Source organism: Anopheles moucheti, chromosome 3, assembly GCF_943734755.1.
Source record: "Anopheles moucheti chromosome 3, idAnoMoucSN_F20_07, whole genome shotgun sequence".
Taxonomy (NCBI): Eukaryota; Metazoa; Arthropoda; class Insecta; order Diptera; family Culicidae; genus Anopheles; species Anopheles moucheti.
The window spans coordinates 72,597,198-72,621,714 of NC_069141.1; the positions used below are offsets into that span (position 1 = coordinate 72,597,198).

The following is a 24,517-nucleotide window of genomic DNA, read 5'->3' on the forward strand; positions in this document are numbered from 1 at the left end:
ACGCAAACGATGCTCCATTTCAGTTGTGTGGTTGTGGTTGTGTGTGTGTGTTAGATTGTGTACACAAGCTTGTACGACTACGACAACGACGACTACGACGATGATGATGATGATGATGATTGCGATGACGACTACGACGACGCGTCTTTGGGGACCGGCAGCATCGAAAAGCTTTCCGCCGGCGAAATCAGTTTCCATCTGGACGGTAACGCGTTTGGTTGCGTGCCGAGTTTTTCCGATCGAGTGCCCGTTGACGGTGATGTAGTGCCAGTGCGCGTCGATGTTTAAATGTGCCTTTTTCTCTCTCGAAAGATGGGAAAAATGTGTGGTTTTGGCGAATGTGAAAAATGTTCCTGAAGAAAATTAGTTAAGAAAAAGGTGCTGCGTGTATGATTTATTATTTAGCGTGGTTCGTTTATTAATTAAATTTGTGAGTGTTTGAATCACTTACAAAGCGATGTAAAGGGCGGTGTACAAAGTGATGTTGGGTGAATTTTGCAATTGTTTTACAATATCTTTAAACGTTCTTCAACATTTTTTCGTTTCCACTGCTAAAACAGTGAACAATCAACCAATTTCCCTGCTGGTGAATGCATTATTTAATAATGGTTTTATGGGAAGCAAAAGAAAATCAACCAACACGGCACTCAAAACAATGTGCAAATGGTGCAAACAATGTGCTGCTTTAAAGCAATGCGAGGTGCCGGCAAACCCAGAATTCGATGTACGACGATCGTGAGCCCCCGAGGCAACCTAACCTTTTCTGTTCCAGCGCTACCCGTACCGTGTGGGTTGTGCAGTGAATTTTTAATGATTCAATACGTTCCGGTGCGGGACGGATCGAAAGTTTCGGTGGGGGAAAATTGAGAGGGTTGTGTGAGCGCGATGAACAACGAAACAATGCTGGCGGACGCGCCACTGGTGACCGACGGTTCCGGCGAGCCACCATACGGGGAGGCCAACCTTACCGACCTGTCGGTGGAAAATCCCTCGCTGGTGGATGGTTTGCTGGCACTTGCGATGAATGCGAGCGGTGCCGAACGGTGCCGGTTGCAGCAACAGGCTGAGGAGCTGCTGCAGGATGTGGCCTGTCCGTCCTTTTTCGATACGGTGTCCTGCTGGCCCCGTACGTCACCCGGTACGTTGGCCGTGTTGCCATGCTTTGCCGAACTGAAGGGTGTGCAGTATGACAGTTCGCGTAAGTATTTATCATATCAAACTATTTCTTGTTTTAATTTTAAGTTGACATTTTTGAAAATTTGTTTGCTATATTTGTAAAATTGTGATAAATTTAAAAAACGATGAAAACGTGTATGTCTTTAAAGCAGAATTTTGTACAGTGATTTAAAATGGAGTAAATTGATGTATTTCTTGAATTATACTTTCAGTATTGCGATATACTATTAATGTTGTCTTTCCTGCATACTTTTACTCGTAATTTTGACGTGACATCATCATTTTTATTGCTGCAGCTCTTATAATCATTTAAATACTATTATTATTAAATTATTTTTACTGTTAGTATTGTTATATAGATTGAATCGAACAAGACAATTAAAATTTTATTCAAAACTATTTTATGATATTTTATTTTATTAAACATAAGATTGTTTTATCATAACTAACTAGCGGTCCGTTAAAAGCGGGATGATATGTATATGACTATGCAAATTAATACAAATTCGCAATAATACGAGAATTAAACACATTTTCGGTTTCTACATCTTACAACTTATTGCTCTTTGAGGTGATTTAAGATAGAAATGAATGTAGGCTTTTGTTTAAACGATCAATTTATTATTCTTTTCGTGCAACATTACGTGAATTTTGCCAACTTATGATTTATGTTGTCTGATGGCTTTTAACATCCAAACGATAACGCCATACCTGAGCACTAGAAATGGAGCAACGGAAACAAACTGGAAGCCTAAACGAGATTATCTTCAAGAAAGGCAATTCCGTGCTGCTGTGATAGCAAAATCTACAAACAAATCTCACCTCTTTTTTTCGCTTACCAAACCACCTAAGCCATGAGAAGTGGGGTGAGTTACCTCCAAATAGCAATTTTCGATCGTTCAACACTATTGTTCTGTCGACAAACACAAAACCCACTCGAAAATTGCACAATTTTATCCTTTGTGCGGACAAATTCCGACTGAGACGCGCGTTTATGGCGCCCCCGGTTATGAGCGATGGTGACCTTGACAGCAGCCGCAGCAACCATATCCGACCTCCGGTGGCGGTTTTGTTGCCGCTAGCAAATGCACGAATTGTGGGGTTTCGAATCGAAGACCAAGATTAGGGACAGGAATTGAAATTTATGTTTCCCAACGTTCTGATCGTTTTGTGCCAGGCCTGGATGATGATATCAGGGAGGTTGTATTTTCGCGCGGTTGCTATAACAGCCGGATTGTGTATGACATGGAGTAGTTCCTTTGTAACTGTCTCCAAAGGTTAGGGACTCGATAGATCTCGGGTGAACAATTATTGAGCAACGATAAAACTTTAAAATCCAAAAACCATCATATCAAGAAAGATGCATCATAAATTAAATTTCCAAGTCCCTCATGTCCTCAAACTTTACTTGTTTTATTTAAAATTTTATTAAATTTTACATCAAGTAGCTCATGGGCAAAGAAAGTAAAACCTTCAAAGCAAAAACGTCTAAACGATACGCTAGAGAATAAAACGGGTGTCCCGTACGTAGTACATTAAATCACAATCAATTTCCAGCCGGGCGAATTCTCCGAGTATATCGGCCGTGAAACCGACATTCTTCACCCTGCAATGGAGACGCCTGGTTGCCCAGTCACATCAAACACACACTTGCTGCTGGTTTGTACACACACCATTGTTGGCGTGCCCGGTTTCGCCATTTCCCTACGCCCAGTACCTTGACCCTGGGCTATCACGCCCATGATAGGTTTTGGCCTAGATGCGAAGTTCCAAAGTATTTAACATTCACCCCCGGAAGCAGACGGGAATGATGAGATAGATAGCTCAGTGTGTGACAGGAGCTGAGCATATTAGCTTGCTTAGATTTTTGCTCCTGTTTGCTGCAACCTTCTCGTCTGCAGCAGCAACAAGATGCCTATTTGTTAAAAGTATGACCAACAGTGTGGGGAAGAGCGTGCGAGAAGCAGCTCTGTAACGTACATAAATCACTCCCACCAGTCACTGTCACGGTTCGGACGTCGTCGCACTGTTAGCCTTCACGTTATCGTCAGCGCACACCGAAAACACACCCGCCCGGCCCAAGAAAGATACACTCGACGCGGTACCGGTGAAGCAGATTTATACAAACCTTCTTTTCATCTCACCCGAAAGATGTACACGGTCGGGGTCTCGGGTCTCAGACAAAACCTGTACTCCCAGGCATCCCAGTACATCAAGTTAATAAGGTTAACTTGCTCGCGCTCGAGAATCTTTGGCTCCATTGGCACAGCGCTTTTCCTTCATTTTGTAATACCCGCCCGTTTAGAGTATGGCCGCTCTTGCCTTCTTGCTACGTTACACCAACCGACAGACCTGCTTCCGAAAGATAATCGGACATCTGCTCTGACCTTTGCCCGTGTTTAAGCTATTGTTTGACTTCGGGCATACATGGAGACGAAATGGATATCCTCATCTGCACGAATCAGTACACACACACGATGACTTGCACTAAAAGACGAAACAATAAGCTGAACCGGGCGCGTTAGATTTATTCCCAAAACGGGACGGGAAGAGTTAGGAAATACAGCCGTAATCTTCCGGCCTGGTAAAGTGTAGCGAAAGTGTTGGCATGAAAGTTTTCCGAACAAGTAGCTAAAGTTAAATTGAATATTGTAGAGAATGTTTTGCCAACTAGTGTCAAGTGTCTTCAAAACGAAACAAAGCGATCTTTTTTGTCTTCGCTCGCCGCTGTGTCTTGGGTAAAACCTACCAACATTGTTCCTGCACGGTTATGATGTTTTCTTTCCATCACTCGGGGCATTGTTTGTTTCGTGCGCTGCAAAGAAAGAATAAAGGAAAACGTTTTATCATACAATAAGCGCAAGTAGCGCGGCTACGCAGAAGCTTTCCATTACTGTGCAGCTCCGATCCAGCACCGTGGAATTACATTACGCTCGTTGTTTCGCGTTGCTCCAGGAGGTGAAACCTTGATATGCACCGAAACGCCGGTTAAGACGGTGGATAAGCTTTTTTCGCATTTTCCCTACGAGAAGGCGTTTTGGTAAAATGCTTCTTTTGCAGTTAGGTGTGGTCGTACGCAGCACGTACGGTTGCTGGTTTTAGCAGGCTCTCACAAAGCTCTCACAAAAAAAATACACCTCCCACTTGATTCTACCAAACGCTGGGATGTAATTTTCCTAGAAAATCATCTATTTTTTACTGCCACTGTTCTCGGATCGCAACACAAAGCGTGTTCGGCATCTTGGCATTTACCCTTGGACAAGCTAAGGAGGGCAGTAGTTGTATCTGCGTTCTTGCGACTCAACCAGCCACCTGTTGCATGTGGCCTACATACAATGGGCAGAACAAAGCGGAACCAGTCAGCAGATCCGCCCGCGGAAATAGCTTTCTGGTTTCAGCACGCGTCTTGAAAGCTAAGTGGTCGTACAATGGCGTCAGCTGATAATTACAGACCCGCCTTTAAGTGAACCATCGAAAAAAGGGAATGGATAATGGACTCGGGCCAGCAATGCTAATTAACTTCCGCGTCGTCGGGTGAAAGCGACATCGCTGAAGGGCCGTGTGGTCGTGTGTGTGTGTGTGACATTGGCTTCCATTTCACGATCAGAGCGACAATGGACGCCGTAGACGGTTTGAAATGAAATGGTTGCGTTTTGTGCGAGTGATTAATTATGCATCCCATCGACAGATTATTTATGAGTAATGGAGAATGGAAAGCAATACCAACCGGTATGGGTAGTGAGCCACTTCCACAGCGTACACTTTTAAAGCCATGTTGTGGTACACGTTACAAACCCCTGTTTCGTTTTTCCATTAGGATTTAATTATTTAATTGGTTTGCTGCAAATTTATGTCACGGACCAACGGTCCATTTCGCCTGAACTTACATCGACCATTGAAGTCCTTCGGCGAACCACAAAAATGGATCTATGCAACCCCATCCGACGACAAAACACACCCAAAACATACAAATAAACCATCCGCAGTCGCATAAATCGCTCTCACTCGTCGGAAATGTAATCAGTGATCAATTGGGCGAAAGCATACAACCATACAGTGTTGGTGTGTTGGTTTGTTTTGTTTCTTGGAACTGTTAGCACATGCCATGCGAAAGCACATCAAAGACTAATTGGAAGTGATCGGTTTTTTGACGTGTGAATGAACATCAAACGCATTGTGAGGTCCTTTGATTTCGGGTTGCATGTTGCCAGTTGGCTAATTTTGGTGCTGACGAGAGAAAAATAAAACATATATGGTTTAGTTTATTTTCCGCCACTTCTAGAGATTGTTTGCCATCATGTTTGCCAAGTTTAACATTTTCTTCTGCTTTATTGGCACAAGAACATCAAGCGATCTCTGGTCACAATTTTCTAGCATTTTCTTTTGACTTTATTTCTGAATAGTTTGACTTGCATAAAGTCAGTCTTGCGTACGTGGGGGATAGGTCCAGATGGGTTTTTAGAGCGATCGTCCACTGGAAGTTTGGCCATAAAAGTTGAACATAGAAATGTATAATAATGTTGAAAAGTTAACATAGTTAACGTTGATATTAAGAGAAGTTTCCTTTCTGTGTCTTACTTAACAATCTTTGCCTTTTAATGTAATAAATTCTTCCATTTAGATCAAGAATAATATCTGGTCTAGAAAAAACCAATAATTTAGATCACTTTCCATAACTCTAAAGGATATGATATGTAAGGATGTGATCCTAAAGGATTTAAATAGCTAGGAACGCAAAATTGTTCCTTCTGTCACTATTCTCATGAGGACTTTCTTCGTGGAAAGTGAATGACTGGCTGATAGAATAACATCTAATGCAATCCTCGCTGGTTAAAGACCTTCTAAATAAAGATTTGATTTATATTCGTATGCCACATATCCATTTTCCAGAAAATGCAACCCGTTTCTGTAACGTCGACGGTACCTGGGATAATTACACCGAATACGATCGGTGCCAGCACCTCGAACAGCCGGCCCCGCTGCCAAGCTTCGAGCCGGAAATCGAACTGCCAACGCTGATCTACTTCGTCGGCTACTCAATCAGCTTGGCCGCACTCGTGCTGGCGGTCGCGGTGCTCGTGTATTTCAAGTGAGTAGTCCATTGCAGTGGTGGGCGGCTGTGTGGCCGCAACCCTACCCGATCATTCGGTGCCGGAAGCGTTACCGTTTGATTTAAAATAGTAACTACTCTGCCCGCAGGGATTTGCGCTGCTTGCGGAACACTATCCACGTCAACCTCTTCCTGACGTACATCATGTCGTCGAGCCTTTGGATACTCATACTATCATTACAGGTAGGTTTGATGATAAATAAACGATCCTAAACAAAAGTTGATACCTGTTCATTTAAGAACCCCAATATATTAATGTATATTAAAAACTGATTAATCATTAGAGCCTCACAGATCATAAGAGTCATGCCTCAAAGTAATACAAAACTATTGCAGATAAATTCATCGTAAAGGTGATATTAATTTCTAAATCATCACCATCGTATAAGGGACATTTCGGTGGAGCTGAATTTCCTTCACAATTTCCACTCCAAATTTTCATCGTACCTTGGGCGGCTTGATGGAAAATCATTCTATTTCCTTTTTTTTTTATTTTCATCTGCCATCTTCATCTGTTCGCCTCCGTGCGATGGATTCACAGATCACCGTAAAGCTGGAAGTGGCCGGATGCATATTTCTCGTCACGCTCTTTCACTACTTCAGTGCAACCAACTTCTTCTGGATGCTGGTAGAAGGTGAGTATTTTACGCGGTGACAATATCCTTCCTTCGCTTACTGTCACGGCGAAGCGAATGGTTCAGATCAATATTTCATACCGTAATCGATTAAGGTGTGCTCCATTTCACTTTTCGCCGCTCCAGAGCTAACAGTTTCGGTAAACAACTTAATTTCCTATCACGAACAAAGGCCAACCAAGTAGATGCACAGTAGGGAACACCTTCTTGACGTCGTGATGAACGGCCCAGAACGTTCATTGATGGATGAAAAGTGTTTCGTTGTCAAATACCAAGTGACACCAGCGAGAGTCTGCTCTTGGCAAGCGCGTTAAACTGTATCGGGTAGTTGGATAAATTGCGGCAACCATCTGGTTCAACGCTATCCATTACCGTGCGTAGGCTAACGATGAGATCATGCAGCAGAAACACAGCGTGCAAGAAAAACTTTTCCCATCAAACCCTGTGCCCGTTACGCGGCCCTATAAAACAAGTATCAACAGCTGCCTGGAAACGGAAGGAAGCAAAAACAAAAAGTATCCATAAAATCTTTATCCTATCGCGGAATCATGAAACAAGTTTAGTGAAACTTCTGGTGTTGGGCGCTCGCTGCTTACTTCACTTGCATCCCGTGCACAGTGGTTTTCCACTTGCGCGTTGAAAAATGAGCTTCCATCAACGCCGATCGCTACTCCATAATCTTCCTGCCCCATGACGCATGTACGGGTAGTTCGGCCTCATAATTGACTTTAATTGCTTTTCGATGTAGCACACACAACCGGCAAAGGAGCCGGTAAGAGCCGGCATATTTATGGCACGATAATTATAATCCGTTTAATTACCGAAAACGATTCTGTGATGGTGGTTTGGCTGTTAGTGAAGCGATGTGTTTTCCGTTTTTTTTTGTTTGGTTTGTTTTGCATTTGCCTTTGCTCCGTGGCGATAATATGATGTTGAAGTAAAGTAAAATTAATCACACGTGTAATAAATAACAGTACTCCGATGCACTGTCTGAATGTGCAAGGGTGAGCTGCGATGATAACGTGCTTAGTTATTTTTGGATCTTTCTTAAGAAATTCCTTTCTTAATTTAATCTGAAACTATTAAATGTTTTTTGTTATGATTTTGTTTCCACGCCATTTTTTTAACATTATTCAAAGCATAATTTTTATTAATCTATTTTTACTACTAAACTATTGTTTCCATACTAACTTCCATCGGGAATTTCATATTGCACGGAAGCTAATTTGCAGAGAGTCCTTAATTGTAATTCCTTCACGCTTCTTATCCTTTAACCTCATAAATTTGCTACAAATCCTAGAATTAAGTTTGAAAAATCGATTTACACAACGTCCATACCGTCGTCGGCTCTAAATCTACTGAAGCATTCCATACGGTTCCCAGTAGGATGGCACACGGGAACAAACGGCTATATAAATCTTGCCACCAACAGTAGGTCCCTGCGTTTTCCACTGTGCAGGTACATCAGTCTGGAAGCCATTCTTTACCCTCTAAATGCAGGCGGGACCGTATCCTGCGCCATCGTTGCACCGTGCGTTGTTTGAGAGATGCACGTAATTACACTCTCGCACTCGCTCACATTGTCTTATGAATAGTTAAAACATCAATTACCTTTTCGCATCTAACAGACTCACCTGTTTGAGGGAGACAGCGAGCAAGAGAAGAAGTGCTTACCAAACTAATCTTTCAGGCAGACACCGTTTTAGAAAGAGACGTAACTAACCGTGTAATTAGTTTAAAGCATCTGATTAATACATGCTCCATCAATTAGCTACACCGGTTTTGGGCCGATGTTGGGCTGTGGCTGAAGAGATTAGTGCTCGGCGGAATCATTCGCCCGAACCAATTTAAGATGTCTATTAGCTTCATGTTCCGTAGGTGTTGCCTAACCTTTCCTCTCTTTCCGGTGTGACTTACCCTTTTACAGGTCTCTACCTTTACATGCTCGTGGTGCAAACGTTTTCCGGTGACACATTGCGCTTTCGAAAGTACGCCATTATTGGATGGGGTGAGTATGGATTTGGGGGTTTATTTGATGTGTTCAGTACATTCTATAATTTAACATTTTATGAAGTAATGAAGGATGGTTTAATAAAATATGATGTTACGATTTTTAAAATACCAAGCATTTTATATTTTACTCATTTGTTGGAATAATTTTGCATGAAAGGTTTCATGAAACGTTTCACGCATTAAACGGTAGCTTAATTGCCCTAGATAATTTTGTTAATCCCATCTAGATCAATCATTAATTATAGAAATAAGAGAAGGAAGATAACGGAGTAAAGAGTCATATACATAACATGGCTATTTCGCCATTTTTGTTTTTTACACTGAATTACTTTTATGATTTTAAAACAATTTGAAAATCCTCAATTCCCTTTACAGTCAAAGGTTGTACGAGCCACTGGGCGTCTCCATTACACACATAAGCGGATGGTTTTATCTGCTTGCAAACCGTAATCAACGAAATAAAAACGATTGTTAATTAAAATCTAAATCAAAAATAGCTTTCACGATAGCATGGCTTACACCAACTTCAAAAGGATACACATCTACCCCCACACAGAGCTTATCCTTTCGCAAGCAAATCGCAAAAGTAACAGTAATGATAAGGTTAATCTCTATCTCTCTCGCTCGGTACGCCCTTTTGCGCTCGAAATAATCCAATCTCGGTTGGAAACGAAACGAACTGTTGAACGTGTTTAGCGTCGTAGCTGCAACAAATGCACACGCTGCGCGAGATGAAAGCTTTCCGTAACGTGAATTGCGTATCTATTCCAATTAAATCGAGTGCTGTGCTTACATGCGATGCTGCATGGAAGACCGACAGGGAATGTTAATTGCGGCAATAAGACCTGCTAATATCGTTTACCAATCGGATAGTGTTCTGACTGCGTATACAGTGAACATCTTCTTCATTTGGTGCTTACGTACTTTGGTTCAATATTGGGCATGAACAAACATCTAACTATCTTTAGCAAGCGAAAAGACTAAAGGGTAATTCACGCCACAAATGCGCAACCACGGTGGATATCGTTTGTTCTGGAAAATTTGTATCACGGCACGATTGTGTGGTTTTCCAACTGATTTTTTTTGTTAGGAAATTATCTTTCGAAAAATGTCTCTCTTCCATTCATATCCTTCCACAAGGTACGACTTTTTAATAACGATTTTATATTATAATCTTTCCACTCAACAGGAGGTCCGTTAATCTTCGTAGGGGCTTGGGCCATCGCAAAACCGTTCTTCTTATCCACCTCGAATTTGGAACATCCTAATAAAGTAAGCAGCTTACGGATATCCTCAATCATCAAATTAAATTGCGTCAAATATATTACATCCCTTTAAGTACATTTCCTGCATTCATGATGCGCATCCTGGTGGATGTTGTAGTTATTTACAACAGAAAAAAAAACACCCACACTCCCATTATCCTTTTACTTTCTTCCAGCTCGAAATAGAATGCTCCTGGATGCGTGAATCTCACATCGATTGGATCATCCAGGGCCCGTCCTGTGCAGTGTTGGTTATCAATCTCATCTTCCTGCTGCGCATCATGTGGGTAAGTGATGCGAAAAGGAATTTCCGTTTTTCCCCCGATGATGATTGATTCGGTTTCAAACTGTCAGAAGAGATACAACAAAAAAAAAAACGAAATGCAATACGGTGCTAGGGAAAAAAATGAACGATTTTTTTTTTATTGTGACGAATCTATCAATTCTTTGCCTTCAATCAATTGCTTCCCACCGGACCAGGTGCTGATCACGAAGCTCCGCTCGGCAAACACGGTGGAAACGCGCCAATACCGGAAAGCCTCGAAAGCACTGCTCGTGCTGATACCGCTGCTAGGCATCACCTACCTCATCGTTATCTACGGCCCAGTCGAAGGTGTCGGGAGCCACATATTTGCCATCACGCGGGCCATTCTTCTTAGCACACAGGTAAACACACACCGAAACCACCCATGAACCGTTCAGGGAAGGGAATATTGCGAATGTTTAATGTTCGCGACTGTCTGAGGCGGACGTTTTGCATCGAAGATTGGGACGGTGCAGGTTTGGGGCGCTGGAAATGCCACATTATGCTCGCTATTCATGGGGATGAAAAAGGGATATGGTTCGATTCGGGTGAATTTGATTCAATTTGAAAGGTTGTAAAAGAACGTAACGCTTCATCGTTTGAGCCGTACCCGTTCAATCGTTTCGTTTAGCTATTTCAATCAGGATCGATTATGGAGCGGTTTGAAGTGTCTGGAATTTGCAAATCACATTCTGATGTTAACGATTCATCAACAATAACATCATTACTTTTCATAGAAGCAGTATTTCTCTCTACTAAGTTTATAGTTTGAAGGAATTAACAAGACTCTTACGCAACGTCTACACGTTTAGCGATAGGACAGACTAATATTTCTGGGAAGTTGTCAATCTTAATCTTATTTCAAATACGTCTCCTACCGTTATGAAATGCAAGAATAATACTTAATAGAAATCGACGGTTAGTTATCTGTGGATCTTGTTGCAATTCATCTGTGCACCGCGCGAGAAATCATAGAAGCATCGCGAATGTGCTGTAGAAAAATCAAACCAATGATGAAACCGTCTCACAATTCCAGTAATGATCCAATGCTATTATCGAATCAAATTAGTGCAACTGCATTCCAAACACGTTTCGATTTGATTTGAAGCTTTTACTAAGAATGGTTTTTTTATGCAGAATAAGAATATCTATTAACAAAATCAAACTAATTAAGCTGTTTTTAAATGTGGTTATAATTTTATGAATATGCTACATACAATAAACGAAAATACGGCATTGCCGTCATAATGGAATTTAAATAAATACATACAATAAAGCATCTCTTCAACAAACACCATTTTATCTTTTCTATTCAGGGTTTTGTCGTGTCACTTCTGTACTGTTTCCTGAATTCTGAAGTCCGCCAAACTCTGCGGCATCATTTTTATCGCTGGCGGGATGAGCGGAACATCCTTTCTGGGAAGGTGAACAATCACCACCGTAGGTAAGAAACGAAGCTGATGCTGCTATTGCGTTTTTATCCAATGTGTTCATGTGTTTGCAAAAGAACTGAAACCTCTCGCACAGTGATGCATCCGGGATTGATTTTGTATTCATTTCCAATACTAGCGGGTTTTATGTATGTTTACAGTTTCATTTATTTATTTCTCCCCTCCCGTTCAATGTTGGCAAACTGTGTGTATATGTGTGTGTCTGTCGGTCAATGTATCTCTTTTCATGTCTCTCTTTCTCTCCCCCTTCCTTTTTCATTCGTACACAAACTTTTACATGGTATGCTTGAAACAAAAATTAAATTCGAACAAAAATAACACCCCCATGACACCGTTCAACGAATTCCCCTGCTCCACATCGGTCAACATTGGGGTAACATCGAAAACATTCGGACAACAACAGGCCAACGTTCAGCAAGGACAACTCGCCCCGTTCGCGTACGGAAAGTACACGGTTGGTATTAGCAAGCGATAAAGCGAAAGCACAGCTTTTATATTGCAGTTTTAAAATGTTGTTCGCACTCTGTTTTGCTTTTTATTGCTGTTTTGATATTTTTGTTTTGTTTTACCGCTCCTTCATCCACCTATTGACTACTTCGACGTTGACAGCAATGTGACGTTCTTTCTTTATCCTTATTCCATTAAGGCGCTGTTTTATTAAGAAGTGAAACAAAACCATCAATGTATTGAGCTGCATAGCCACGGATTAGTAGATACAGCAAAGAAACAATGCCTGAAAGTATGCAATCATCATACTACAACTATCGTTGGTAGTGAAAATAGCATACTTTCAGGCTGACAATTAATTTTGAATTAATTTATTCGTTCACAATACAGGTAACAGTTGGCTAGAAACAATCTAATAATTTTAATAAAAGGCGCAATCTAATTAAAATGTTTTTATTAAATAAAAAGTGAATCACTAACTATGATCTCATATTAAAATCCCAATAAATGATAAAATTCAAACTAATCGCTTTATAGAAATGCTACTTTGTAATTTAATTTATTAAATGGTCTATTCCATGTTCTGCCATTCATTCCGCACTGTTTGTATTTGTTTAATTATTGTTCGGGCGACGCATTGCACTCTCATTGCAATATTGATTTGATTCAATTTCCATGCCACCCGTACCCATCGTTGAGTTGCAGTTGAGCATCTTCGATCCGTGTTTTCATTTAAAATATGTATCCATCGATTATAACCTCGCCCTCCGGGGCACACCACCAAACCCAAGTCCATCCTAATCCACGCCATGGATAGAAAATTGTTTACACGGGGCACCTGTTAGCAGACACCTGTTTGAATGTTCGATCGTGTTTTCATTTCTCGGACAAACACATTTGCTACAACATGCTTGCGCTACACGTGTTTTTAGTTCGCTTTGTTAGATTGCCAATCACCGTTTGTTTTAATCCCTTTTTTATATATTGTTATGATTTTATATCCTTTTTTATAAACTACAGCTTAACAACGACCACTTCTGCACCATTAATTTAATCCTGAGTTCCTGTACGTAGCGATGTGCTTCAGTTTCAAAGAAATTGTTATAAAAAGGTATGATTTTTATTTGGTTTGTATGCTATCATTTCATCCAGCATTTTTCTTTTATTCAAGTATACGTTAGAAGATTGTTATTAAAAATAATATAGCTTTACTTCATAAGGCATGATTCTATTATTAAATTATAATACTTTACAAAGAGGAAAAACACTACCCCGATGAGAAAAACATCACCACCACAAGCAAGAATATCACTTGCACCATCAATAACCCACACACGCCAATCATTAACACTTGCCCTGTAATGATTTCATCCATCGCACCGTTGCTGGCAACGTCGTACGCGTGCTGAATTTAATTTCCTTTCCATTGTTGTCGTTATTGCTTGCTGCCCGTGCTGCTACGCCCACACCTTCCTTGCTCTCGGATTGTCCCGGAACACCGATCCGTTTGGGGACGCATCGAACGAGCGTCACGCGAATGCAACACAACAAAATAAAATCCTTTCTGGTGGTAGAACGGTCGAGTACAGCATCGCCACCCTGAAGCATTCGTGCGTGCTGAGAGATTAAACGTTAATTGCAAGTCGCGTCGTCTCGGCGTACGGTTTATTTTCCCGCGCGAAGAAAAACATGACGGAGGAATGGTTGCATTCGCAAAAAGAAAGCGGTGTACCTATCAACGAAGATAAACGGTCCAGTGTTTTTGTTTGGCTGTCTGCGACAGAAATGTTTACGAATAATCAGTATGCTTTACATTACAATCAAAACACAGATGTTCAAACACATGCATAGCCCGTTGCGCGAAACATATTTTTGATCAAACATAAAGTGATATGAACTTACCAAATGCAAACATTTCAGGATTGTCTATAAATTGCTCCCATTACTGGAAGAGTTATAAGAAAAGAAATATTTTATATCTCGTTTGAAGCAAAAGCTCTCATTTAACAGTTAGCTAGGTAGCATGTATAGGACGAATGTTTAATATAATATAATTGAGTAATTTAATTAAAATTATGAAAATTCATTGATGTAGTTATTTACAAAATGACTAAGCTTTACAAAACAATTAGATAGTCTGCAACACTGTCTGTTTCCCTATTAAGATTTGTTTTGCCTAATTGCGTATCATTTCCCATGCTTCACCAATTCCTTCACAAATGCATCTTGCAACTCACAACTAAACACACATCCATTAAATCACGACGCAGTACAGCTGCATCAAATAATTATCACCACCTCATACAGCTCTAATAATCAACCATTCCTTCTGTTTTTTCCGATTCCTCTTTATCCCTCAGGTTTTCCCAGTTTTCCCGACCAGAGTCGATGAATTTTCCACCCGTTCCATTAGCGTAAACAGTGTATCGATGTATTAATGGTCAGTTATACAACTGGGAAACGCAAAGATCATGCTGTGAGCGGACGCAACAGTGTTGCATATGCATATGAAGCAGGGCGCTACAGAGTGCGACAGATAGAGAGTGAGAGCAGAAAGCAAGATGGGGAAAAGGGAAGCAACGCTAGACTAATTAAATTAAATGAAATGAAAATAAAATAAAAACAAACACTCGCTGTGAAAAACAGAAACTTCGGCTTCGGCAGTAAACAATTTAACCATTTCTCTCGATGTAAACAAAGTGTTCCGCGGGTAGCCTGGAAGGTATACCAACCAGATCAGACCTTTTGCCAGCAAAGGGTGATAAAGTTATATTTTTTCACTTAACGCAAATTAAACCGATAACTGTTTATCGATGTTGAAAGAGTGGTACACAATCGATCAAACCAATCACCAGTAAGTTATAGTAAGTGTATAAGGTATAAGGATGTAATGTAATGTATGTAATGAAAATTCTATGAAGAATATCAAACTGCTATAAGCTAAAACATGCCAAACGGTTCGGAAAGTATAGGACAAACAAGAAATCTTAATGTGTCACTGTGCACGAAACATAAACAATAGAAACAAACGTAATGCGCCAGAATAGGTCAAGTACAATGGCTTATAGAATGTTACTTATAAGAGATGTCTCTATGGCCCCCGGTTATTCTCGAGAATCATGTCAAGAACAGTTTTTGAATGTATTTTTGCTGTAAATAAGAATACAAATATAAAAGAAATCTCGATGTACGCTAACCTTGTGTTGTAGTTCTTTGCTTTATATCACATACTAGAATATCTAACGTTTCTTCATTCTTCTGACCTTACGCATGCTGACAATTGTTTTTATAAAGTTTTTGTGGCATTTTTAAGCAACATAAACCGTATATTATTGCTGTAACTTTAGTGACCAAAGTGAGAAAATATTGGTCGTCCTTTCGTCGAAGTCAATCCCTGACTATTTGTCACAACAATGTCACAAAATTCCACCATAAGGTCACCGAGCAGATGGTTGCAATTTGTGATCATTCCTTTGCTTCTAACTTGATTCTTCCCCTAGTTCCGGGTATGCTTTAGCTGCACACCAAACATTGGAACTACTCCAAAAGTCAAACGGGACTCCCAACCCAGCACCGTACGATGCGTTCCGTTGGTTCACCTTTCGGAGCACTGTATTTTGCTACCGAGAAAATCAACTGCCAGGCAACATTGCAATATCCAATTTCCACATACAGCCCGGTGCGAAGCAACATTCGATGTTGCCCGGTATGTATATCCTCCCGGAAAGTCTTCGTCAAACATTGTTGCACACGGGTATTCTCCCTTGGTCCGGTTTGCTGCAGTCGTAAGTCCCAATCAGCTCGGGCGGAAGCGGATGTAAATATTTATGAGAAGATTATAGCGGTTTGTGGTAGTACGTGGCACGGCGGTACTGGGTGCAGGTATTTCTCACACTCAGCACCCTGGAAGTCACTCGGTCAGTCGAGCATCGACACCGGAAGCAGTTGGGGAATTCTTTGCCAGCGCTGTACCGGTGCTGCTCGGTGTGCTTTTCTTGCGGTTTGTTTTATGGCGATGCGCTTCCAACTTCCGTTTGGTTTCGGTTGATCGTCAAATGGGTGGTTTATGTTGATTGCAACGATGCACCATCGTGCCGGTGCTTGCGACCATTGCCGGGGTTTTGGTTGTGGGCGGTTGTTGCTACTGGGACGTTTGTTAAGCTGCTTTGCTGGCTTTGCACTGCCTGAAGCAGCTGGCATGTGAAATGATTTAATTAAAATTTTGTGACGCGATGCTGCTACCAAACGCTGTTGCTTTGGTGGTTTCAGTGTGTGTTTTGATACGTATTGAAATTTAGCAGACTATGTGTTACTTGGTTTAGAATTATTTTTTTATATGATGTAACACATCTATGTTGTGTTCAAACTATTGTTGAAAAAACCTATATGTACCTGTATATGTAGCTTCTTTATCTCTGCATCTTTTGAAATTAATTTAAAAAAATAAAACATAAAATGGTAAGTTCTAAACTTTAATTAACCGAAGCAAAACCCATTGTCGACATGACTTCTTTTCTTTTTCTGTAAACTTTTCTTCTTCTTTTTTTCTTTTTCTGTAAACTGTTTTGTATTTGTATAATGATGAAAGTATAGAATCCTTAGATCAAATTAAAATGTAATTAAATGATAACGATAATGGTTTAATCTGTAAAAGTTGAGGTAAATAAATCAAGCCACAAAAGCATAAATATTTAACATTTATACTTCTGTTATATACTATTCGTATATCTTTACTTAATTTAGTTAAATTATTTGTGTGTGTTTAATATCATTTTTATATGGATATTATTTTCCGCAACATTTTTCCTAAGCTCATCTCCGGCTCACCCCTAACAAACCACGTGCTCACTGTAAACGTAAACAACCGTGCGTCTCCACCTTAATGTGATGTGCCGCGTTTAGCAGCGAGTTTCGAAATTCGAACATTACTTCCACGAAACGTAAACAAATCGCGTTCCCGCCAACGCTGCTCTTCGAAACCAATAGCAACAAGCGAGAGAAGTAACGAATGTTTGCAGGAGAGAAATTATGTAGTGTAGAGAGACACGACTTATCGCAGAGTCCACCTATATCGTAACACCGCTCAATACACTCTTTTTCTCTCACTTGCCAAACCTGCGAAACTGTTTCGATTGCTTCGTGTTTCGTTATGTTGGTTCGTCACTTTCGTTAAGTTGCAGATGATCGTGTACGGGGCTGTAAGGCTACAAACAAAATTTTCCATGCCCGTTAGTACAACGTTACTCGTGGTTAAATTCGGATACATCCGTGTGCTATCGTGTAATCGTTTCGTGGTTTCAGCTGCATTGCATAGCTAATCGTTCGGATTTCTTTATACCAAAATACACGTCAGTTTTTGGTGTCAGTGCAGTGTTTTATTTCATTGATTAATCAACCAACAAGTGCAATTGAAAAGGTAATTAAGCTTTTTTTCATCTTATAAAAAATGTTGTTTAAATCATATCAAAAGTGCATCAAAAAGAAAGAGTGTTTTGCTTAACTGATTAAAAGTTACTTACCGATATGAGGCTTATTACGAAGCAAAGCTACTATCTGCCCTAATCCTATTTTCCGATGCGGTGTTTGCCGTTCGGATTTCGTGTATCCGTGTCGTGTTTCGGTGCCTATGTGTACTGCTTCGATCCGCTTCGACTGTCACAAAGCGGGAACGAAAAATGTGTTTCGCTGTTATTATTATCCCCAACTGGGCTGGGTGTGTGATTCAACCACAAACCGGACGATGTCTCGTTTCGGTTCCACGGTGAAGAAAAAAATCCACCACAAAAAAATTGTCCCCAAAATTGTGCCCTTTGCGCCTAGGAATGTGTAGAGCTGAGAGTGTATGCTGTGCATGGTTGGGGCTTTAGGGCTCCATAAATCAAGCAATGGTAAACCCTAGAAACGGAAAACCCACCACCGGCAGTGTATGGAAATTTACGTGGAAAATTCGTTAAACGGTTGGATTAACTGAAGACTCGTTTCGCGAAGTGGTTACAGATTGCAGTGTAAACGCGTGTATAACAAAGGATGCAACACATGTGTTTGGTAAGTGAAAAAGGTTTTAGTGGGCTGGTGGTTACATACACGGCCATCGACTGTAACAGAAAGCGAAGCATATTTAACCATTTGCTAATTTAGCGCACGAAAAAATGCTCTTTCGCTTAGCTTGCTTTTGCTGCGTTTGTGTGGTGCGTTCCTAGCTGTTGGTGTTGGTGAGCGATTATTCAGAGTGTTTCCATTTCCAGCTGGTGGATTTTGTCGGCGAAAGTGAATTAAAATTGGATTTACGAAGGTAATTTAATTTGTGACCAGCGTATCTCTTGCTGCAATCATCCCCTGTCAGTTGGTATCGAATGTGATGGAAGGACTGTGGGACGAAATTTTGTGATTAGCAGGAAAAACAGTCACCCACACAAAGGTGGGTTTAGGAACGTTTTTTTGATACAACGAGAACGGGATTGAGTGCATTTTTTCCCAGTGGTAAACTTTGGTGTGTATCCTGCGGTTGTACCATTGGCCATCGGAAGTTGAGTAATACGTGGTAAGAGCAATTAAACGACGCTTAACAAGATGATGTTCCTGGAATATATTGAATGAATATCATTCGCATGAATTTAGCGAATGACGAGAGATTACTTGCTACAAAAAGCGAGCATTGAATATTCCTTGATTATTAATGACATTAATCGGTGAGTAAAATAAAGTTTTATATTTTATATAATATTTTTTCCCGAAGAATGCAACAATAAACACAATTCAAAAATGCTATCAGCATGCTTCTGTACGTTCAAAGCTCATTCAGGTTTGAAAGTCATTCAGTCCGTCTTCGCCTTCACAAAAGTCAACATTTACCTAGGCAACAATTGTTTGTTTTATCCAACGTAGAAACGTTTTCATTAGCGCTCGATGTCCTGCGGCAATTGACGGTTGGTCTTTTCACTCAGACAGCATAGAATTCTTTTTGCGGTCTAAGAAACTCCTTTTCACAGCGCATTGTTAAGGTACTATTTTCCTTTTTGTATTGTTTCTGTTTAATGTCGTACCTTAATAAGGAAAAAAATATGCTCTTTTGCCATTTTTTCTTATGACAAAAACATAATTAAAGCTCTTGATGGAACTTGCACGATGTACTTATTTTTTTTGGATTTTCGATGCATCAGTTAGTTAGATTAGGTATTTATAATCTTCACTTCGTAAAGCATTTATAGAATAGGCGAAACATGAATTCCACCTGAGCTACGTATATCACCTCGACTTCTTTAGATAAGTTACATATCTACTCATACAGAGATATGGCTAGAAGAATATTATGCGAAAATGTCATCAAAATATCGTAGACATCATGAGATTTGTGAGTGTTTCGGAGGTAATTTCAACAAAAATGGTTGTTCTCAAAAGCCTCATCGCTCTCTAGGGAAATTAATTGTTCTTATTCCTTATCTTACTTCTGCTGTACAATGAAATATTCTCCATTTCTTCTGTATTCTAAAGTCTTGCTATTCCTTCCTAGTCCTAGAAGGACATCTTCACTTTGGTACTGCCAATTCTTCATTTCTTAATCACCAAGTCTTGGCGCAGTATGACAATGCTGGCAAGAAATTCGTAACCCCTGTCAAGAGGCATTATTGATTTCATTAAAAATAGTTTGATATTCGATATCATTGCTTTATTTATCCTTAACTTACACTGAGTGCATTGATATATTAATAAAAATTACTTCTCAGTTCTTTGAATTTACGTTCAAAAGTTATCTATAGGATGAATTTAAAATACTTCTCTTAACAATGCGTAGTACAATAAAACTATTTCGATATTAAAGTTAGATGTTACGCAAAATAGCAAATATTCAAACATCCTAAATAATACGCAACTTGATTAACAATTTTATTAGAATGGATAAAATACAAAATACTCTTTCTATTATTGATCATAACCCATTCGATCACACACCCTTGTTGCTTTAAACAATATTGGTTTTATATTCCTTTTAAGTCGCCATCTTTTTCATCAGCATATATTGACATTGGTTTTTGTACGCACAATTTGCTACCTTTTCGATAACGCTCATACATTCCTTGTTTTTATAACGCGTGAGATTTAAGCCAACTGGTTTCGTATTGCATAGCTCCAGTTCGTCAAAATATTGCCTGCAAACATTAGCGAAAACAACAATGCTTCAACATTCCGTTTGAAGAGCGTTCCGTTCGCGTCCCAAGGACAATAACGGTGGAGTGCTTCCGGGTAACCAGGCGGAAAACAAAGCTTTATTTTTAATATCCTTCACAGCCGAGCGTGCGTTTTGTGTACGGCTGTACATTAAAATTAGGTCAACTTAAGATAGGCCCGATGTGAGCAGGAAATGTGAACAAACAAAACAGGAATAGCTGACTTTTAGCGTGGCGTTCGCACCGAGCCCAAAGGTCACATCGTTCTAGAGGCGCGCATTATGAGAGTGATGGAGCAAAAAAAATATATTAAATACAACGTGTTACCGCACCGTGTTACCATTTCCGTGATCCTTGACCGTGAACTAAACCGTCTTATCGGTGAGTCTTTCGTATGATTAAATTTCAACACACCGGTCGGAAGAAACCATTTCTCCCAATAGCTGCCACTCACACCGACCGAGCATGGAAGCGGACGGGAAAATCTCATTAATGTCCAAAAAATAAATCGCCCACTCGTTCGAGTGCTTCTTCCATGGTGGAGAATATGCTTGAGCCACTTTTTTCTCCCACCACCGGAGTGTGGCGATGGCCTAGTTTGACTGTCGTTTGGCACTTCAAGACGCACGGGCTTCCCGGCAGGGATTTGTGTGTTTTTGTCATGGAGCGCCCAGCCGGGGGAATGCCAGTTTGTCTGATCGTTATGTTAAACGAACGCCTGCGAGCGCAATACCCATCATCGTTGCCATTATCGTTGCAAGAAGTTTGCAATTTGTTGCCCATTATAACTTTCGCTACCATCGAAGCGGACTGTGCCAACAAAAAGCACACAAAAACGGTGGAAGGAATTCTTCAAATAAATCGACATTGCTTCAGCTAGGTCAATCTGATGCTTTTTGTTTCAACATCATATCGTTTGTATGCTTTTTGTATCACCGGGCTGCACACACAATTGCAGTGAGGAAAATATAATAATTTTCACAAAAGCGAAGAAAGCTTTTTGCTCGTTCCAGAAAGAATCAACGGTCGTTGTGCGTCTTGTGCTGTGGAACCGGCGCTGAAGCTTGGTTTCTGCAATTCATGATCATTTCTCCGCAGAGCTTTCATCTTCACATCAACAGTCAATGAGCTTCTTTTACTGCTCTTTCCCATTGCGACAGATAAATCCGTTTTCTCGCTCTTTCCAATCACACAAAACCGAAACCTTCCATGCGCCGTCGGATGAAATAAGTTAAAAGAATTCTTCTGTACAAATGCAGAACCCGTGATTGTAGTAATATGCTACCGGCGTCATTCTGCTTCCAACCGGGTGCATGAACGTTTGCACCAGCACAGGCAAAAGATCATCTTTTGAGCAAACATAGGAATGAAGCATATTAAACTAAAAAAAAATCCCCAACGGCAACCATTTCCCCATTTCGAGGAATGCAGCGAGTGCAGCGAATGATGAAAGACGATAGCGAACGGTTTTATGCTGAACAGCAACAACAGCAACGCTCAAAGAGATAACTAGAATGAGTACAACATTCATAGCGCCTTTTCGGGGATTTTCACTACATTGAGAGGGAAGGAAAGCTAATGTGAGCTTTTCTACCATTCGACAGTTACTATTTTCGTGCATTTTGCCTGCTTCATTACAGGGTAGTAATTGAATTTTACAATAGTTTCAATAAAAGCGAGCTTTTTTAAGTCTCGTTTCTATTTTTCTCTGTTTCTACAACAGTTTAGAAGAACTTATAATTTAAGACTAGCTTTGCAGTTTCGCAATAATTTCAACATAAGCACGAAATTGTTTAGTAAAACAATTAAGAATATAAAATGTTGATTTCATCATTTCTAACACACCATTCAGCATTCTTTCATCTGTATTGGTTCAAAAGGAGAAAAAAGTACTTTTAATATTAAATTCTACAAAAAAACGAGCCTACTTTCTTACCCATCCCGACAAGTTTTCTCGTTAATCCTCTTAAAAAGGTTTTTTTATTCTTGTTGAGAAAGAAAATTTAGAAAACATACTGCCGTTATGGTCTGCTGCCCGTGTTGCCAAACAATCGTTTTCTTCCGACCTTTCTATCAGACGCAACCATTCAAGTATCTTCCTCCATTTAGGTAAATTTGGGCCTACTACGCCCTATGAACATGCTAAAATGACTTTTAGGCTTTACAGTCAAGTGTCAGACGGATGAGGTAGACAGCGAATGTTGCTATAGTCTTTATGTTTCACGAGTTTTTTTTCGTAAAATTAGTATTTTATGAGTATTTTAGATTACTCTTAATAGTTCAATGCAGCCATTATATAGTTATTCAATTAGATTGCTGTTTAACAATTTTTAACAGAGTATTATCTTTACAAACAAATTCATGTTAAATGATTTTTATTTTCAACTTCATTCTGTGCAAATGTAATTTTGCTAAAAATGCCGTGGAACTAACGCAGACATGTTCTAACGAAAAAGCTGAAAGACTCGCAATGGTGGTGAATTAAATATTTATAATCTAAAATGGCTAGCGTAGGTGTAGCGCACTTTGCACAGGAATAATTTATCACTCATAAGGTACGGTGGCGTTCAGAACTAGTCTGCCAACGCCTTTTAAATCCATCGTATGGGAGGCAGAGATAATTGAATGATTAAGTGTACAGCTATTCCTTATCTATCACACATCTTGTCTGGTGTGTTTGGTTCACATTTTTCTACAGCTTGCACATGAATATCCTCATCAAACGAACCTGTTTACAGTGGTTGTAAATTGTTGCGGTGTTGTTGAGGATGATGGAGCTTTTTTTCGCACGTAAAAATGTGAAGAAAGATGGAATGAAAATTGCGATTATTATTATTGCTGGTAGAAAATGCAAGAGCAGGAACATGCAGAACATTGTGAGGGAAGATGTTCTGCGAATCATTAAGCGTGGCGTTAAACACATTTGAGGAAGACTCAAAAAAGGAGTGAATTGAAGTGTTTTCCAGGGAAGGGTTTGAGACTAACACTTCCATTTTCTGTCAAATTAAATAGACTATCTTCCTCTCAGAATCCTTTTGATACTACCTCTTTTAAATTAAACTCCAGGAGTTTCCAGGGGTGTGTACATTCAGTAATTTGAATATTAGCTAATCAATCTCTCCAGGCCTTTAAAACCCAAAATTTCAGTTCATACAGTGATTATTGAATTGAGTGAACCAAAATAGTCCCAACTGTTCAAATTCTGCTATGCAAGTAAAGCGTTGAACCATCACTAACAGCCGTGAAATAATTTCCCTCGACCCTAACCTCAGATACTTGCCCGAGGAAAATGAACACTCCAATGGAGTTAGTTCACTAACTCACCTAGTCCCTGTCCTGCTGCTGTCTGGGTGCTTGTGATGGCAAAGGATTTTTGGGGAGCGAGTGTACCGAGCCCGGATATCACTTTCAGTGACACTGATTCACGGAACTAATTATTTTCAACGCAAATTATTAATTAATGCTATGCCTCATCCGCGTCTGACAAACACGAGCCTAAAGCTGTGCCACTTGCGCTTGCACGTCGAATGAGGTTGAACTAATGTGGATAGATTGACGATAAGCTAGAGCTATGGTAAATGTTGAATTTAATGCCAATATCACTAGGCAATGTAGGAACGCGGTGGCAATAACATGTTTTGTACAATCATTAATGTTCCACACCGTACAAAAGCAACAACGGAAACAAACAATTCTATTGACACCAATGTGGCACACCAACACGCCCAAATTGCAGCGTGTAACAATCGAAAACATGTCAACGAACGAGCTGAAATCGTTCGAGACGTGAGCGGCTTACTGACAGTTACAATTTCACATTTACTCATACATTGTCGGCCGCGGGCAGTGAGAAACATCCCCACACGTCCACAAAGCTCCATCGTGCTCCGTGACAATGACCCATCAACGTCAGGCACGGGGGGGTTTTGATTGTTTGCAATACTCGGTGTC

The 24,517-nt window shown here is 40.2% G+C and overlaps 2 protein-coding genes across 2 annotated transcripts in view; both read left to right on the forward strand.

Annotated features, from left to right (window-relative positions):
- The first annotated feature begins 885 nt into the window (after nt 1-885).
- Nucleotides 886-15,520, forward strand: LOC128302983 (diuretic hormone receptor-like). Its single transcript, XM_053039834.1, has 11 exons — nt 886-1,198; nt 6,067-6,265; nt 6,358-6,469; nt 6,828-6,921; nt 8,849-8,929; nt 10,124-10,206; nt 10,376-10,486; nt 10,680-10,865; nt 11,820-11,947; nt 12,358-12,408; nt 14,762-15,520. The coding sequence occupies exons 1-11, from the start codon at nt 886-888 to the stop codon at nt 14,817-14,819; spliced, it is 1,416 nt and encodes a 471-aa protein (XP_052895794.1). The 3' UTR covers nt 14,820-15,520.
- A 4,223-nt stretch (nt 15,521-19,743) lies between these two features.
- The window catches only part of LOC128302984 (diuretic hormone receptor-like), a 56,058-nt gene continuing 51,284 nt past the window's right edge, over nt 19,744-24,517 (forward strand). Inside the window, exon 1 of the mRNA XM_053039835.1 lies at nt 19,744-19,767. Within this exon, the coding sequence (XP_052895795.1) occupies nt 19,744-19,767 (24 nt within the window). The remainder of the gene's footprint in view (nt 19,768-24,517) is intronic.